The sequence below is a fragment of the Oryctolagus cuniculus genome, chromosome 1 (genome assembly GCF_051225735.1).
Source record: "Oryctolagus cuniculus isolate XC-2025 breed Fujian yellow rabbit chromosome 1, ASM5122573v1, whole genome shotgun sequence".
Lineage (NCBI taxonomy): Eukaryota > Metazoa > Chordata > Mammalia > Lagomorpha > Leporidae > Oryctolagus > Oryctolagus cuniculus.
Window position 1 is genome coordinate 49,248,439 of NC_142867.1, and position 19,138 is coordinate 49,267,576.

Here is a 19,138-nt window from a genome sequence, read left to right on the forward strand (position 1 = left end):
CTGTTCCAGCCATCTCAGGGTTGAACCAATGGATGGAAGACCTCTCTTCTCTGTCTCTACCTCTCTCTGTAGCTCTATCTTTCAAATAAATAAAATCAATTTTTAAAAATCCAGATAATGAATTTCATGGAATTAAAAATAAACACTTTACTAGTTCTAATTCACTTTTCTAGTTTCTCCCTGTGGATATCTGTTGTTCATATTTTGTTGTATGTCCTTCCTGGTCATTTTATATGACTTTACAGATATATATATATATATATATATATATATATATATACACACATACACTTAAGTATACAGACAAATTTTTAAGGTTTTCTTTTACTTTTACAGAAACAGAATTACATAATACAAACACACCCACCCATACACATGTAGTTGTTATTGTTGATGTAAAATTGTGGTTTTTTTACTTAGTATATTTCTAGAGTTTATCTGTGTTCTAACATGTTTCAGTACTTTATGCCACTTTATGGCTAAATAATATTCCATTTTATGTAAATACCATATTTTGTATATTCATCCAGTGGATGGGCATTTGGGTGTTTCTATGTTGTGGCTATTATGAGTAATGCTGTTATGAGTATTCATGTACAGTTTTTTGCTTGAATACCTCTTTTCACTTTACCTATGAATAGAGTTGCTGAAGCATATGGTAATTATATGCTTATTTTAAAAAGAACCATTGAATATAATTTTGCATTGCTACCAGCAATATATGAGGCTCAATTTCTCTGTATCTTCATCAAAATTTGTTATTTTCTGATTTTTAATTGTTATTCTAGTGGGTAAGAAGTGATATCTCATTGTTGTTTTGATTTACATTTCCTTAATGACTGATAACGTTGAGCACATTTTAATTTATTTGTTGACTTTTTATATATCTTTTTTGGAGAAATGTCTATAAAATCTTTTGCCCAATTTTATTTTATTTTATTTTTGACAGGCAGAGTTAGACAGTGAGAGAGAGACAGAGAGAAAGGTCTTCCTTTTCCGTTGGTTCACCCCCCAAATGGCCGCTATGGCCGGCGCGCTGCATTGATTCGAAGCCAGGAGCCAGGTGTTTCCTCCTCATCTCCCATGCAGGTGCAGGGCCCAAGCACCTGGGCCATCCTCCACTGCACTCCCTGGCCACAGCAGAGAGCTGAACTGGAAGAGGAGCAACCGGGACAGAATCCGGCGCCCCAACCGGGACTAGAACCTGGTGTGCCGGCGCCGCAGGTGGAGGATTAGCCTAGTGAGCTGCAGTGCCGGCCCGCCCAATTTTAAATTGGGTTATGTTTTTGTTGTGTTGTGAGAGTTCTTCATATATTCTGGAAACTAGGCCCTTTTCAGATATACTATGCAAATGTTTTTTTTTCCTGTCCCATAGATTGTCTGTTTCCTTAATCATGTCCTTTGATGCACAAAATTATACATTTTAATTAAATATTAATGTATTTTTTCTTTTGGTATCATATTCATGAGTACAATATAAAATTCGGTGTTAACAAAGATATACAGCTATGTTTTTGTCATAAGTTTTACTTAGTCTCTGATCCATTTTGAGTTAATTCTCATATATGGTGTGAGGTTGAGGGTCCAATGCCATTATTCTCCATGTGGCTAACCAGTTGTCTCAGCACCAGTTGGAAATGTGTACACACACACACACATAAGAGTTTATTTCTGGACTCTAAATTCCGTTCATCAATATGAATATGCTTATGCCATCCTATTTTGATTATTATGGTTTTATATTAAGTTTTGAAATCAGAAAATGAGTTTTCCAACCTCATTTTTTTTCAAGATTGCTTTAACTATTGGAGGTCACTTGTAATTCCATAAGACTAAAATCTGTGTTCAGTTAAGCAAAAAGGCAATTGGAATTTTGATAAGAATTGTATTTAACCTATAAATAAGTTCAGAAAATAACTGCAATTTTTAAAAAGATTTATTTGTTTGTTTGAAAGGCAAAGAGATCTCCCATCTGCTAGTTCACTCCCCAAGTGACCACAATAACTAGGGCTAGGCTAGGCCAAAGCCAGGAGCCTAGAACTCCATTCAGTTCTCTCACATGGGTGAGAGCATTTGGACCATAAACAACTATACTTTCTTTTTGCACATTACTCTTTTTTTACTTTGTCTTGGAGAAATTGTATCAGCAAATATATTCATATATCTTAATAAATATATAATATTACCAGGGATTATAGAATAAATTATGAACCATTATATCCAAGTAGGTTGTTTATACATTTTTCCTTTCCCAAACAGAGCTGTTATGAACATTAGTATGTAAGTTTTTACTTCTTTGTTAGTATTTTTATAAGATGTTTCTATAGATTAAATAGCTGTTTCAAGAGCTACATACATTTTAATGATAATTTGTTAGATTGCTCTACCAAAAACTATGTGTACACCTCTCTCCTTTCAGATTATGAAATTATTTCATATCATCAGACCTAATGAAAACTTGCATCTTATTTTTAATTCCTGTTTCTTTAACTATTAGTGAGAGTTAACATATTCATATATGTTGGTTGGGCATACATACTTTTCCCTTATGTTTACAGTCTTTGCCTATTCAGATTTTATTTTTGAGGTAAAAATTATTTCTCTTTAGTAAAAACTTTTTTTGGCCACTTGACAGTGATATGTAAATTGTGTTCACAGCATAGTTTCTTATCTTAAAAACAGATCTTTGTTAAATGCTTACAATATCAACCTCTTTACACAGGTTGTCCTCCAAAGGAGTATGGAACGAGTACAGTCTTTTTTTCTGAGAAATAAATGTCGTCTCCCTCTCAAACCAAGTCTAGTCGCAAAAGAATTAAATATTAAGGTAACAAAATACTTAAAAATTCATATTAGATTTCAAAATAATACATAGGAAAAAGGCCAGTGGGCAGATTTATTTAAAGCAAATGAGGAGAAAACCTACACAGTTTGATTATAAGTATGCATGTTTGTGAGTAGGATCCATATATATCTCAGCATACTTTTACCTAATCACCATTCCTAAAAAAAAAGAAAGTTTAAAATTATGTACCTTGGGTTCTGTTTATTTCATTAAATTGGTATTATTGCCTTAAATTAGCTTTTTAGTTGTTTTCATTTTTTTAAAAATATTTATTTATTTGAAAGGCAGAGCAACAGAGAGAGAGAGAGAGAGAGATGTCTTCCATCTGCTGGTTCACTCCCCAAATGGTTGCAACAGCCACGTCTGGGCCAAACCAAAGCCACAAGCCAGAGACTCCATCCTAGTCTCCCATGTGGATGGTAGGGGCCAAAGTGCTTGGGTCATCTTCTACCTTCCCATATGCAGCAACAGGAAGCTGGATTAGTGGAGCAGCCGGGACTCCAACTAGTATTCCAATGTGGGATACTTAACCCCCTGTACCACATTGCCAGCCCTTAGTTGATTTTATTTTAAAATAAGATTTAATTTGTGCTAATGAAATTATTAAAGCCTTTGGAAATATTTGGCTAGTAATTACAGTAATACTAAAAATAGGAGAATGAAGATCTCATCCAGATCATAGTGATTTATTTATTTAGTGACTAATGATGTATTTTACTTTATTTTATTTTATTTTTCTTATATTTTTCCAAAGAAACCTTTTATTTAAGGAATGCAAATTCCACAAGTACAACTTTAGGGATATAGTGATTCTTCCCACTATACCTGCCCTCCCATCCACACTTCCACCTCTCCTCTTCCCTCTCCCCTTCCCAGTCCCATTCTCCATTTAGATTCATTTTCAATTAACTTTATACACAGAAGACCAATTTTATAATGAGTAAAGATTTTAACAGCTTGTGCGCGCGCACACACACACACACACACACACACACAAACTGTTTAAGAACAAGTTTATAGGCTGGCGCCGCGGTTCACTAGGCTAATCCTCCGCCTAGCGGCGCCGGCACACCGGGTTCTAGTCCCGGTCGGGACGCCGGATTCTGTCCCGGTTGCCCCTCTTCCAGGCCAGCTCTCTGCTGTGGCCCGGGAGTGCAGTGGAGGATGGCCCAAGTACTTGGGCCCTGCACTCCATGGGAGACTAGGATAAATACCTGGCTCCTGCCATTGCATCGGCGTGGTGTGCCGGCTGTGGCGGCCATTGGAGGGTGAACCAATGGCAAAGGAAGACCTTTCTCTCTGTCTCTCTCTCTCACTGTCCACTCTGCCTGTCAAAAAAATAAATAAAAAATTAAAAAAAAAAAAAAGAAGTTTTATAGTTAACTCTTATATACGACTCATTGAGGACAGAGGTCCTGCATGGGAAGTTAGAGCACAGTAACTCCTGTTATTAATTTAACAATTAATGACATCAGTGACCAACCAAGGCTCTTAACATGGGCTGCCTAGGTTATGTTAGCCTTTTGAATCCACAAACTCCTTCAGTATTTAGACAAGGCCATAAGAAAAGTGGAGGTTTTCCCTTCCCTTCAGTGAATACATCCTTCTTTTATGGCCACTTCTTTCTGCTGGGGTCTCACTCACAGAGATCCTTCATGTAGATTATTTTTTGCCACAGTTATCTTGGCTTTCCACACCTGAAATGCTCTCAAGGGATTTTCAATGAGACCAGGATGCCTTTAGAGCTAATTCTGAGGTTAAAGTGCTACTTAAAGCGATGATAATAGTGATTTAGAGGAAGGCATATCACAAGACTTCGGGTTCTCTTAAGGAATTAAGGCACTCAAAAGTCAAACTTTAAAAATTTTTGTCTTAGGTTTTTTAAGTTTCACTTCTCTGCCTTGAGAGATGATGTTTTACTCATGTTCAAAAAGTACCTTTATATACGTATTATCTGCTACATCTAGAAATCAATTCCTGTCTATGATTTCATTTGTTATAACTCAGAGGAATGGATACATTAAAGAAATACCTATAACAGAAAAACCTAAGCCCATTTTTATTCCAGTTTATATTTCTGATGTTTAACCTGTTGCATTTGTAGTCATGTTCCTTCTTCAGTTCTAATGCTGTGCCCTTAAAAGTCACGATGGTGAATGCTGATCCTATGGGGGAAGAAATCAATGTCATGTTTAAGGTGAGCAAAATATTTTAGCTTATTTTTTCAAAAATGGTAATGCAAAAACTCTTTGATAAAATTCCTTTCCAAAATTATAAAATTACTGTTTATTTAATGTTTAATGAAATTAGATAATTACATGAAAAATTAATGTTGCTGTGTATGCCCCTGCTCCAGAGCATATTATAACTGCGTACAGTGCCTTTCACACAGACCTTGATGTGAATATCACCCCTTGAGTTGTGTAGTACAAAATGGCAAAATCATGAGCAGTGGCACTGCATTTTGGAACATAAAATTACCTGTAGGGAGCAACAGTACTAGAGTACTACAAGGGCAGTCTATTATCTGTCAGGTTCTGTATGTTATGATCATAATTTGTATATTTTGTAGGAAGAGTGGAACGTTTTAGTTTAATTCAGTGAGTTTGGATAACGGGAAGTTCATAAAGATAATTTCTGTTGAACCACCTTTGATATATATAACCAAGTTCCCATACTAGATTTGGTTTGGACTCTATATTTTATTTTTGTAATGTAAGTGCCTTTTTCTAAAACAGTACCATCTCTTTTAAGTATAGAAATTTTATATGCAAATCTCTTGTATTCTTTTTCATAATTTTCTTGGCTAGTCTCAAAATATATACATAAATATTCCACCCAGTTTTAAGAAGAAAATGAAAACTTACAGAGTTTCCAACTGAATTAGTTCATTATGGAAGGGTTAAATTTTTCTTTTGAAGGTTTATTTTACTTATTTGAAAGGCAAAGTTAGAGAGGGAGACACATACACATACATACATATACAGAAGGGGGGGGGGGGAGATCTTCCATTCACTGATTCACTCCCCAAATGGCCACAATGGCCAGGGCTGGCCAGACCAAATCCAGAAGCTGGAGCTTCTTCCAGGTCTCCCATGTGGGTGCAGGGGCCTAAGCACCTGAACCATCTTTTGCTCCAGGAGCTTTAGCAGAGAGCTGGATTGGAAGTAGAGCAGTCAGGACTTGAACTGGTGCCTATATGGGATGCCATTGTCACAGGCGGCAGCTTTACCCATTATGCCACAATGCCTGCCCCAGGGTTAATTTCTTTTAAATAAACTCATTAATTTTGAGATAACTGTAGATTCATAGACAATTCTAAGAAATTACACAATGGTATAGTATAACCTCTACCCTTATTTCTCCCAATGGTACAAGTTACATAACTATTGGGCAACATCACAGTCATAATATTGGTGTGTGTCCACACAATCAAAATACAGATCATCATAAAGATCCCTCAGGTTGCCTTTTTTTTTTTTTTTTTTTTTTGTTATAGATTTATTTATTTACTTGAAAGAGTTCGCAGACAGAGAAAGAGAGGTCTTCCATCTGCTGGTTCACTCCCTAGTTGGCCTCAATGGCCAGAGTTGAGCTGATCTGAAGCCAGGATCCAGGAGCTTCCAGGTCTCCCACGTGGTGCAGGGGCCCAAGGCCATCTTCTACTGCTTTCCAGGTCATAGCAGAGAGCTGGATCGGAAGAGGAGCTGCCGGGACTCAAAGCAGTGCCCATATGGGATGCTGGTACTGCAGGCGGCGGCTTTATCCGCTATACCACAGCACAGGTCCCCAGGTTGACCTTTTTTTGAACAAACAGAATTTATCTACCCTAGACCTCAACATTTTAAACTTTACAAAAAGTTTTAACTTTTTCTAGATAAAAAGACAGTTCTATTAATCTTGTTCTTCACTCTTTTAATATTCCCCTCCCTCTGACCCTCAGCTTTTACAGTATAATCTGTTGTCTTTATAAAAGGTGCAACTTTCATCCTTTTTCCTTGATTTCAAGGTTGGTGAAGATCTTCGCCAAGATATGTTAGCTTTACAGATGATAAAGATTATGGATAAGATCTGGCTTAAAGAAGGATTAGATCTGAGGATGGTAATTTTCAAATGTCTCTCAACTGGCAGAGATCGAGGTAAGTCTATGAGCTTTCTTGATTTTTTTGGTTTTTGCCTTTTTTGTGACTTTAGCTCAGGATATAACTGCCCTGAGTGTCCTATTGCAGACATACTGTGGTCTTTGTCGTTTCTTATTTTAATCTAGTGTTATTTGTTGATTAAATTGTTCATGATTAAGTCTCTTTAAAAAACAACTCTGTGGGTAGTCCTAATGAACGCCTTGTAGGTATCTATCCGTTAATTGACCTGATTGGACTTTTGAACTTAAAAAGTAAGGCCATATCCCAGCTACTGATTTACTTTTTTTTTTTTTAATATTTTATTTATTTATTTGAGTGGTAGAGTTGTAGACAGTGAGAGGGAGAGACAGAGGGAAAAGTCTTACATCTGCTGGTTTACTCCCTAAATGGCCACAACAGCTGGAACTGGGCCGATTGGAAGCCAGGAGCTTCTTCCAGGTCTCCCACCCGGGCGCAGGGGCCCAAGTGCCTGGGCCCCTGCACCTGCATCCACAACAGCCAAGGCTGGGCCAGGTAAGGTAGGAGCTGGGAACTCAGTCATCGAGGTGTATTCCCAGCTGCTGTAGCCATATGGGAAATGAATCAGCTGATGAAAGACCTCTTTCTTCCTGTCTGTTTCTGTCTATGTTTCTACTTTCCAAATAAGATGAAAATAAATAAATTACAAAATAGCCTAAAAGAGCCAAATGAGTTCACTCTGTCTTCGGTCCTCTTTTACCAGACTATGAGGCCTTGATAAACTTGGTTTCCTCGAGTCCTTTGTACAGAACAAATCTGTTTCCTTGTCTTTTATTTTGACACTAATGCACTGTCTTGTACAAAAATAATTTTGAAAGTATAGGGGGGTCCCGGTGCTGTGGTGTAGTGGGTTAAGCTGCCACCTGCAATGCCGGCATCCTATATGGGTGCCAGTTCAATTCCCAGCAGCTCCACTTCCGATCCAGCTCCCTGCTCATGACCTGGGAAAGCAGCAGAAGGTGGCCCAGTTCTTGGGTCCCTGCAACAATGTGGGAGACCCGGAAGAAGCTTCTGAATCCTGGCTTTGGCCTGGCCCAGTTCTTGCCACTGTGGCCATTTAGGGAATTAACCAGCTGTTGGAAGATCTCTTTCTCTCTCTGTCTCTCACTCTCTCTAACTCTCCCTTTCAAAACAAATAAATCTATAAAATAAAAAGAAAAAAAGAAGTGAGTCAGTCTTTAAAAGAAAAAGTGAGTGGGGCCAGTGCTGTGGTGTAGTGGATAAATCTGCTGCCTGCTGTGCCAGCATCCCATATCTTTACCCATTCAAGTCCTGGCTGCTCCACATCTGATCCAGTTCTCTGCTATGTCCTGGAAAAGCAGCAGATGATGGCCCAAGTCTTTGGGCCCCTGCACCCATGTGGGAGACCTGGAAGTGAAGAAGCTCCTGGCTCCTGGCTTCAGATCTGCCCAGCTCTGGCCATTGCAGCCAACTGGGGAGTGACCCAGCAGATGGAATACCGCTCTCTATCTTTCTCTCTTTCTTTCTCTCTCTCTCCCTCTCTCCCTCTCTCTGCCTCTGCCTCTCTGTAACTCTGCCTTTCAAATAAATAAATAAATCTTAAAAAAAAAAAAAAAGTAAGTAATGGGGCTGGTGCTGTGGCACAGCAGGTTAAAGCCACAACCTACAGCACCAGCATCCCACATGGGCACCGGTTCGGGTCTAGGCTGCTCCACTTCCAATCCAGCTTGCTGCTAATGTATCTGGAAAATCAGCAGAGGATGCCCAAGTCCTTGAGCCCTTTCACCCACATGGGTTACCGGGAAAAAGCTCCTGGCTCCTGGCTTCAGCCTGGCCCATTCCAGTCATTGCAGCCATTTGGGATAGTAAACCAGCACATGAAAGATTCTCTCTCCCTCTCTCTCTCTCTAATTCTGTCTTTCAAATACATAAATAAATAAATCTTTCTTTAAAAAGTATATGATAATATATGCATATATTAAATATCTAGATAGTATATAACAGAATGAATTGAAAAGTAAATCTTAGTTTTCATATCTACATCCTCAATGCCAGGCATCCTTTTCCAAAAGTATAACCACTTGGTGCAGGCATTGTGAAGGGAGTTTGCCAGTTTGAATCCTGGCTATTCCACTTCCAGCCTTGCTCCCTGCTAATGCACTCAGGAAGCAGTGAATGATGGCTCAAAGTATTTGAGTCCTTCCACCCACATGACAGACCTGGAAGGAATTCTATCTTCTGGCTATTGCACCCATTTAGGGAGTCATTCAGTGAATGGAAGCTGTCTCTCTTCCTCTTCCTCTTTTGCTGTCACTCTGCCTTTTAAATAAATAGATATTAACATATATTATATATGTTTATGCATATATATTATGCACAACATTCTTCCTTTTTTTATCACAAAAGGTAAAGTTCTCCATTTGGATTTTGTCTTTATTTTTGAGATCTTTCTACATATGTACATAGATACCTATCTCATTGTGTTCTATTATGTGGATATTCCATAACTTATTTGATACTTGGTTTAAAGATGTTAAAGAGAAAAGAAAAAATGATTTGCCCTGTCAGACATTTACATTCTGATTAGGAAAACAAAGCGCATATTTGAGATTTAGGCATATCACACAAGGTTGACCCTTCATTTTTAATTCCTTTTGATAGGACTTACCTTGCCCAAATACATGGTTAGAGAAAATTCTGTGGCTGAAATAGGACAGAACATGTCTTAAAAGTTAACTTTACAAATGAAATTAGTTTTTTCTAGTTTGTAGTTAAAATTGTTACTCTTTGAGGCTTAGCACATCATGTACAAACTATGGTATCAAATAGTTAAAATCAGCTTTTACCTGTTGGGTACTTTTGATAATAAAAAATAAGTTTGTTGGCTTACATTTTCTAGCATGGCCTGCCAGACTTGATTTTTTTTTAGAGTGATAATTGCTAGCTGGTATCTTATGTCAAAGATTGGAAGCTATAATTTTTAAAATTTTCACATACCTTAATATTTTTTGTTAAAGGCATGGTGGAGCTAGTTCCTGCCTCAGATACCCTTAGGAAAATCCAAGTGGAATATGGTGTGACAGGATCCTTTAAAGATAAACCACTTGCAGAGTGGCTGAGGAAATACAATCCCTCTGAAGAAGAATATGAAAAGGTGATTAGCCTGTCTCCTTATTCTAAATAACTGTCAAAAATGTATTAAAAAGGTTTTAAGTGCTTTCATTTTCCACTAAATAGGCATTTAGTCTAAGGAAAACAGGTCTTTAAGTGTAGAAAAACATATAAAACAGAATGCATTTAAAGGCAGGAATATTACTGGAACCAATGCTAAATTATCCAGAAAAACATTCCAAGCACATACTTAAAGGTCAGCAAAACAAGTGATTTTATAACCAAGAATGTTGTATTTCCCAAAGATCTTGGAAGAAGTTACGGAAATGAGTAAAAGTGGCAGCATCATGCAGTAGTTAAGAGCATGGTTTACGGGCCAGACTTTCTGGGCTTGAATTTACGCCCAGAGTCCCCACCTACAGGGTCGTGGGCAAATTATTTAACCTCTTACTACCTTAGTGATCTCTACTGTAAAGTATCATTGTAGATATTGTGGTGTTGTAGTACATGCACAGCTATAAAAATAACAATATCATAAAGTTATTTTATAATTGATAGCTTATTTTTACTGGAAGCATCAATTTTTTTGTTCTAGTGTTATTTTGAACTATATATGAGGAGAGGACAATCTCTTAACAAATCAAGGCCTCTCACAATCTTAACTTGGCTTAAGGAATACTCAAGTACACTTGAAATAGTGATGTAAGCAGACCCCAATTTAAGTGTAGTTTATGTATCATCAGCTTCTCTTTGTGGGTCTTTAAAACTGTAAGATTATACCCTTTTCCTACTTCTGTATGATCTGGGGAAAGCAGTGCAGCAGAAGCCAATATTGTGTATTTTAATGTTGATTCTTCTGTGATTCATGGTAAGTTGTTTGTCACACAATAACTGTCAAGTAGCACACAGGAAGCACCTTTTATGCATCTGGCTTTTTTAGGTGATTTAATGAGAGGTGCTGTAACAGAGAGGGATCACACTGCCACTGCCTGGGTTTGAATCTTGGCTCTGCCACGTAACAAATGTGTGATGTTGGGCAAACACGTGAACTTACCTGTGTTTCAGATTCCCGGATCTGTAAAATGGTGATAGTAGTAGTACCTCAGTCATTTTTTTGTTGTGAGATTTTAAATGAGTTAAGTGTGTGAGTGTGTGTGAAGAGTGGGAGAAGGAGAGAGGTATGTTTCACTTGAAATAAGTGCTATGTACACACTATTGCTGTTGTCAGCATCATTGGTAATGATTGCTAGATGAGATTGGAATAAAATTAACCACATGGACAGATAGAGCCACATGGCTGCACCACTGAGAAACACAGTACTTTGAGAATGAAGTACATGTTTTAGGTAAAAATACTCTTTGTACTTGCTGTGTCCTTCTGTATGATATCTTATTATTAATTCTAGCAGTCTCAAGACTGGCAAGACTATATGAAACTATGGAGAACTATGGTTCTGTTTGAGGTAATTATAGATGGCATGTAGGGAGTCACCAAATGGGGAAACAAATCACGTTAATTGTTATGACTGGATGTTTTAAGACAGTAGCTGTCATTCTTTACACATGTCCTCCCTATAAAAGGAGTACAGTTTTTTTCTTCTATCCAGATTAGTTTTTGTTCTAATGATACCACTGGTTGTAAACAGCAGAATCTGTGCAGAGCAGGGTTCCAGAAACATTGTATTTAAAAGCTGTTCAAGGGCAGTGTGTACTCCATGTGAGGACTGGCAGGATCCCTGTTTGGTAAAAGCCAAAGCCAGAAGAAAGGGGCAGTGATCACCTTTAGAAGGGAGTTTTGCTTCTGAAATAGGAGTAGGCTAGCATTTATTACTGTAACCCAGTTTGGATGCTGTTGAGAATGTGAATTACAAGAGTGTTTTTAAACAGTGATGAATTAGCTTTCCTTTTCTAAAAGTATTTTTTTTCCTAAAATAGTCTTATATGTTTATTATAGGCTTCTGAAAATTTTATCTATTCTTGTGCTGGATGCTGTGTAGCCACCTACGTTTTAGGCATTTGTGATCGACACAATGACAATATAATGCTTCGAAGCACAGGACACATGTTTCACATTGACTTTGGAAAGTTTTTGGGCCATGCACAGATGTTTGGTAGCTTTAAAAGGTACTACTATTGGTATTATTGCTATGACTGAGCTTTGCCTTGTTGCTGCCTTTGAGCATAACTGGGGACAAAAAAGGCCCTCAGAGCTCACTTACCACAGAGCACGTAAGATGAGTGTGTGTAAACTTTGTGGAAATGAATTAAGGTATATTTTATTTGATGTAGTTAGTGGCATCTATTAGAAATGGTTCTATTTGTGTAATGGCAGCAAGTACAGGATTTTTCTCTACATGTGTTTGTAACTAGTGTTTGATCTCTCTTTGGAATTGTGGATTTATAAATAAGATCTGGGGAGTTTTCAGTGTAAGTTCTAAGCAATGAGATTATTATTTGATGGCTTTTCTGAAAATGTGAATTATAGAAATTCAAAACTGGCTTATACTAAGTTTCCTAGTTGGAAATTGCTACGGTTATAAGAGTTTAGTTTAGTAACTTTGTAACAGTAACAGCATTTGTTTGAATATCTTCCTTTAATAATACTTTGCTTGTACTTCATTTTAAACAGGGATCGGGCTCCATTTGTGCTGACTTCCGATATGGCTTATGTCATTAATGGGGGGGAAAAGCCCACCATTCGCTTCCAGTTGTTTGTGGACCTTTGCTGTCAGGCATACAACTTGATAAGAAAGCAGACAAACCTCTTTCTTAATCTCCTTTCACTGGTAACTGGTCTTTACAAATATTTAATTAAGTATATATTAGCGCATTTATGTTGGTAAAAAAGTTAATTTTGTGATTTTAGAATAAATTTACTGTAGTCATAAATATCAGCTATATTATTATACCCTTGTATTATTAGTAAAGAGGACAAAAACCAAAGAAGCTCTGCTATGCTAATTGTGACTAATTGATATGGTAATAAAAATACAGTTCTAAAAATAGGAGGTCTGGATTTCACAGCTTTTATGCCATAAGCTGACTTCACAACTTCCACTGGATCACCTGACTTCCTTGGCCTTGACTTTTCTCATTTGTGAGGTCATCACTTAGGTCCCCAGAACACTAACAAATTCCTCACAACTGTGATTGTTTTGTTTCCTTAGTTCTAATCACTTGACCAACTTTCAGGGAGAGGTAGGGAACAAAAATTTAACTCAACAACCAAACAAACAAAAAACTTGTTATCTCTTCCATAGATGATTCCTTCGGGGTTACCAGAACTTACAAGTGTTCAGGATTTGAAATATGTTAGAGATGCACTTCAACCCCAAACTACGGATGCCGAAGCAACAATTTTCTTTACTAGGTAAGGCATTTAAAAAAAAAAAAGTATTTATTTATTTATTTGAAAGAGCTACACAGAGAGAAGGAGAGGCAGAGAGAGGGGTGTTCCATCTGTTGGTTCACTCCCCCATTGGCAGCAGTGGCTGGAGCTGTGCCGATCGAAGCCAGAAGCCGGGAGCTTCTTCTGGGTCTCCCACGTGAGTCCAGGGGACCAAGGCCTTAGGCCTTTTTGTACTGTTTTCCCAGGCCATAGCAGAGAGCTGAATCGGAACTGAAGCAGCCGGGTCTTGAACCGGCGCCTATATGGGATGCCAGCACTGTAGGTGGTGGCTTTACCTGTTCTGCCACAGCACTGGCCTCAAGACATTTTTAAATATCTTGAGAAAGCACTACAATTTGGCCTTCATTTCTTTTACCTTAGTTTAAATAAATGCTATATGTCAAAAAGATCTGATTATGATTCACAGTATAACAATAAGTTGTCAAAAGTTTACTGAGCAAATATAAAAGATTTGCAATTATGTAATTAAAAATACATTTCTCTGAAAACATGATCTCAACTCCAAAAGTTCTACTTGTGAACTATTTCTTAGAAACATGTTTTCTACAGTGCCATGAACTTTTTTTTTCTTTTTTTAAGATTTTATTTATTTGAGAAGAAGAGTTATAGACAGTGAGAGGAAGAGACAGAGAGAAAGGTCTTCCTCCCACTGGTTCACTCCCCAAATGGCCGCAATGGCCAGAGCTGCGCCGATCTGAAGCCAGGAACCAGGTGCTTCTTACCGGTCTCCCATGCGGGTACAGAGGCCCAAGGACTTGGGCCATCTTCCTCTGCTTTCCCAGGCCATAGCAGAGAGCTGGATTGGAAGAGGAACAGCTGGGACTAGAACTGGCACCCATATGGGATGCTGGCACCACAGGTGGAGGATTAACCTACTGCTCCACAGCGCCAGCCCCAGTGCCATGTACTTCTTTAAAGTTTCTTTCTAAAATGATATCTGCACTAGTTTGTTTTCCAGAATTCTGCCTTAAATTTCATGGATCTTTTCAGTGCGTAAAACAGCAAGCTCCGGGACACTGCTGTAGTAAACTATTATTATATGACATAGTACTTGAAACACATATACTCACAACTGGCAGTTGAGTTTGTCATTATGCCCTTAAAAGCGATCTTCCCAGGAAATCTGTTCTAAAGGTCTGGTGAACCAGGCTGCTGCCACATCCTAATGCCACAGAGGGAGGGATGGGGCATGTGAGCTCATGTTCTTTTCTCTCCTTTTTCTCTTGCCTTCTTCATCTCAGTGGAAAAGAGATATAAAACACTTCACTGGACTTCTGTAGTGTCGTCATTCTGGGCTGAAATGATTTGAAGGAAGCTGACTTTTGTACAGCCTTCCAAACTATCCCCGAAAATTTAGGTATTGATGGGTTTTTATTTTTGTTTCTTAAAGATTCATTGCTTCTTCTAGGCAAAACTACAAAGCAGACATATTCGTCTGCTTGGACTTCATAATAAAATACCATAGACTGAAGTTTATTTTTTCACAGTTCTAGAGTTTGGGAAGTCCAAGATCAAGGTGCTAGCCGAGTAGGTTCTTGATGAAGGCTCCTGTCTCAGACTGTAAACGGCCATCTTCTCCTTTATCCTTACACAGCAGTGAGAGAGCAGACTCTCTGTTATCTCTCCTTGTAAGGACACTCCAGTGGGATCAAGGCCCCATCTTTATTTAACCTTAATTTCTTCCTCTAAGGTCATATCTCCAAATATAGTCACATTGGGAACTGAGATTTTAACATATAAATTTGAGGGAATACAAATATTCATTCAGTGTATAGCAAGGCAAAAACCTGTATTTGTAGTTCTTTTACTTCTGTTTTTGAATCTCCTTCTCCTTTCTAGCTTTCTGTACCCTGTTTCTAAGACATTTTGTTTCCTTTGCTTACCTAAGATGTTTTATCCAGTCCTACAAAACAAGTCTCTCTTTGTTGTCACCTTCCCTCTTTATTACAAATGAATAAAATAACCAAAGTAATCTTCTCAGCTTTGTAACATTCATCTGCTATCCTCAATAGCTCTTGAATTAATCTTGGATCCAATAGGGCTCAAGAAAACCAAGTATCATTTCTTGTACTAAAGGTTTTCATTTGGGTGCAATGCATTTTGACAAGTCTTTGGCCCGTAGAACAAAGGGAATTGCTGACAAAGGAAGAGTTGGTTTAATATTTTAAAGGAAATAGAGGTGTTTTTATCTTTTATTATGTTGAAGGATGGTAAGCATGAATCCTCATGAACATTTTCTGTTAACAAGCTCTCTGATTATTTTCCAGGCTGATTGAATCAAGTTTGGGAAGCATTGCCACGAAGTTTAACTTCTTTATTCACAACCTTGCTCAACTGCGTTTTTCTGGTGTTCCTTCTAATGATGAGCCCATCCTTTCATTTTCGCCCAAAACATACTCCTTTAGACAAGATGGTCGAATCAAGGAAGTCTCTGTTTTTACGTATCATAAGAAATACAACCCAGATAAGCATTATGTAAGTTTGATTTCAGTATTTGTAGACTATTCATACATACATGATTGTTGTCTTTTGTGCTTCATTCTGCCCCCAAGTTCCAAGCATTTGGCCTAATGGTTAAGACACCCACATCCCATATCTGAATGTCTGGGCTCAGTACCCACCTTTGCTCCTTATTCTGGCTTCCTGCTAATGCAGACTCACAAGCAGCATTAATGACTCACGCATTAGGGCTCTTGCCACGAATGTGGGAGACCTGAATTGAATTCCTGGCGGCTGGTTTCGATTGGTGTAAACTTCTGGGAAGTGAACCAGCAGATACGAGTGTGTATGTGTTCTCTTTCTCTCTCTGTCTCTCTCTCTGCCTCTCAATTAAATATTGTTTTTTTAAAGTTCCAAGCATTTGTTCTACACATGCTTGTTTCTTCCATGGATGATTCAAAAGTATGCAAATATACTTGAGACATCTCTAATGTTTAAATATATTGATTTTTTGTAAACTAACTTTACAACTGTGAAGGCCCAATGATATTCTTCCTCTCAGAGGTGAGCTTAAAAGTAGTACTACTCCGCTTTTCTCATTTCTTATCTTTAATTTTTTTTTTTTTTTTTTTTTTTTTTACAGGCAGAGTGGACAGTGAGAGAGAGAGAGACAGAGAGAAAGGTCTTCCTTTGCCGTTGGTTCACCCTCCAATGGCCGCCGCGGCCCATGCGCTGCAGCCAGCGCACCGCGCTGATCCAATGGCAGGAGCCAGGTACTTCTCCTGGTCTCCCATGGGGTGCAGGGCCCAAGCACTTGGGCCATCCTCCACTGCACTCCCTGGCCACAGCAGAGAGCTGGCCTGGAAGAGGGGCAACCGGGACAGAATCCGGCGCCCCGACCAGGACTAGAACCCGGTGTGCCGGCACTGCAAGGCGGAGGATTAGCCTAGTGAGCCGCGGCGCCGGCCTAATTTTTTCTTAATTGCAAGGTTAAAGCTTACTCCTTGTAACAAATTCAGCTAATACAGAAGTATACTAAAGTAAAAAGTGTAAGGCCCTATCCCATTCTCTGATAAGGTATTATCTCACACACAGTTTTCTAACAAAAACAGGATCTTCACCATATTTTTCCCTCCTTGAGAATATAATATCATCTTTTTTGTTGTCATTCTTCACCCTTCACTACAAAGTTGTTTTGGATAGTACTTTTTAGCACTGTTAGTTTTAAAATTTGTGGTGAATTGATAGATTTTAGAAAGTAGTTTTCTAAGTTGAATTTTTACATTTTATTAATAAATTTTGGTATCTTTTTGTGTAGTATTTTATCCTAATACCATTTTATTGAGTAGCCCATTTTTTCCCTTATGATTTATAGTGCTACTTTTATATATACTGTTTACATATTTCTCTGCATTTATTTCTGGTTTTATATAGATATATCTGACTCTGTGCTCCTATATTATATTTCAAGTATTGTAACTTTATAATAATTTAAATATCCAGTAAAACAAGTTTTCCAGTACCTTTTGTTCTTTTTTCCTTTCTTAAGTCAACATTTTCATTGGAAATGCACTAAATTTATACAATTTGAAAGTATAATTATTGTTTGTACTTCCACTTTCAGGTTCTTTTTTATATCTCTTATAATGGTTACAATCACACTTAGAATGTAGTTAGATATGCTATAAAAGTAATGAGTTTTATATTTGCTGTTTCCTGTTGGTGACACATTAACAAGTTAAAAAGCGCTTGGAGTGTAAATTTCTTTTCTGTCAGGAAAGGAGGTTTTATTATAAATTTAATGCATCTGGGTGTGATTTCTTTTCAGATTTATGTAGTCCGAATTTTGAGGGAAGGACAGCTTGAACCATCATTTGTCTTCCGGACATTTGACGAGTTTCAGGAACTTCATAATAAGCTCGGTATTATTTTTCCACTTTGGAAGTTACCAGGGTATGTTCCCATGCTTTACATTATCCCCTTTTGTAGGAAACTATTATAAATGTAAGTGAAAAACCTTTAATTAACGCTTACTAAGATACTAAAGACTACATCCGACTTATTTTCCTGTATCACAAAGGCCTAATGCAGAATTAGACAGTTAAGGGTTGTAATTTTTGTTGAATGAATAGACAATGAATATGTGATCAAGATATTAAAATATGGAATTTCCAGACTTACAAATGTACCTGACTTTATTGTCTCTAACATAGTAAGCAACACAAGATAAATTGGAATCTTGGTTTTAAAAAGTCAGATGCTAAATTGCTGCAGAAATCATTTATTTTGGGCCATATCGAGCTCCTCTGATAAATAATAAACTGAAGCAAGCATTACTGAAACTGTTAATCAAAATTGTAGTGCTTAGTTTTTTATCTGTTATCCTTAGAGAAGCGTCCCTTTTACTATAGCTTAATGACCAATAGATTTCCTGTGTCATATTGCTCCTTTTCTTCTCAGACTGGATTTCACAAGTAAGGAGGAGGCCAAGTGGGTATTAGAGTGTTTCCAGGGCTAATGCTGTGGCATAACGGGTTAAGCTGCTGCTTGTGACACTGGCGACCCATATGCCTCTGGTTCAAGTCCCAGCTGCTCTACTTCTAAGTCAGCTCCCTGCTAATGTGCCTGGAATATGGCTCAAGTCCTTAAGTTTGGTGCACACACGTGGGAGACCTGGATAGAGCTCCTGGCTTCAGTCTGGCCTAGCTCCTTGTTTTTACAGCCATTGGGGAGTGAATCAGCAGATGGACGATCACTATCCGTCCCTGTCTCTCTGTAACTCTGCTTTCAAATAAATAAAAATAAATTTAAAAAAATTAGACAGTGTTGTGACACAGGATTAAGCTGCACAAGCTACACTTGTGATGCCAGTAACCCATATGGGTGCTGGTTTGTGTCCTGGCTGCTCCACTTCCGATCCAGCTCCTTGCTAATGTGTCTAGTGAAGCAGCAGAGGATGGCGCAAGTGTTTGGGCTCCTGTACCCCTGTGGGATACCCAGAAGTTAACAACCCATTCATCTTTTGTTCTATGGCGTATAAAAGGTTAATGGGTAATTGAACTATTTTATCACATGTACTTGAAGGGAAGTCCCCCCAAAATTACTTTTATAATAGATTAAATTTCCACTCTTGTCTTTAAGTATATACAAAACTGTATCCTAAGTATATATTGTGTTTGATTCTGTAAGTACTTCCAGATGAAGTAATTTAAG

At 38.0% G+C, this 19,138-nt stretch overlaps 1 protein-coding gene across 3 annotated transcripts in view; it reads left to right on the plus strand.

Moving 5' to 3' along the window:
- Nucleotides 1–19,138, plus strand: part of PIK3C2A (phosphatidylinositol-4-phosphate 3-kinase catalytic subunit type 2 alpha) — a 123,906-nt gene that overhangs the window by 97,859 nt on the left and 6,909 nt on the right. For all 3 annotated transcript variants that reach the window (XM_089328080.1, XM_089328090.1, XM_089328086.1), the window contains 9 exons: nucleotides 2,723–2,827; nucleotides 4,950–5,042; nucleotides 6,855–6,984; nucleotides 9,984–10,120; nucleotides 12,032–12,201; nucleotides 12,707–12,863; nucleotides 13,338–13,447; nucleotides 15,754–15,961; nucleotides 17,754–17,878. In XM_089328080.1, the coding sequence (XP_089184206.1) occupies nucleotides 2,723–2,827; nucleotides 4,950–5,042; nucleotides 6,855–6,984; nucleotides 9,984–10,120; nucleotides 12,032–12,201; nucleotides 12,707–12,863; nucleotides 13,338–13,447; nucleotides 15,754–15,961; nucleotides 17,754–17,878 (1,235 nt within the window). The remainder of the gene's footprint in view (nucleotides 1–2,722; nucleotides 2,828–4,949; nucleotides 5,043–6,854; nucleotides 6,985–9,983; nucleotides 10,121–12,031; nucleotides 12,202–12,706; nucleotides 12,864–13,337; nucleotides 13,448–15,753; nucleotides 15,962–17,753; nucleotides 17,879–19,138) is intronic.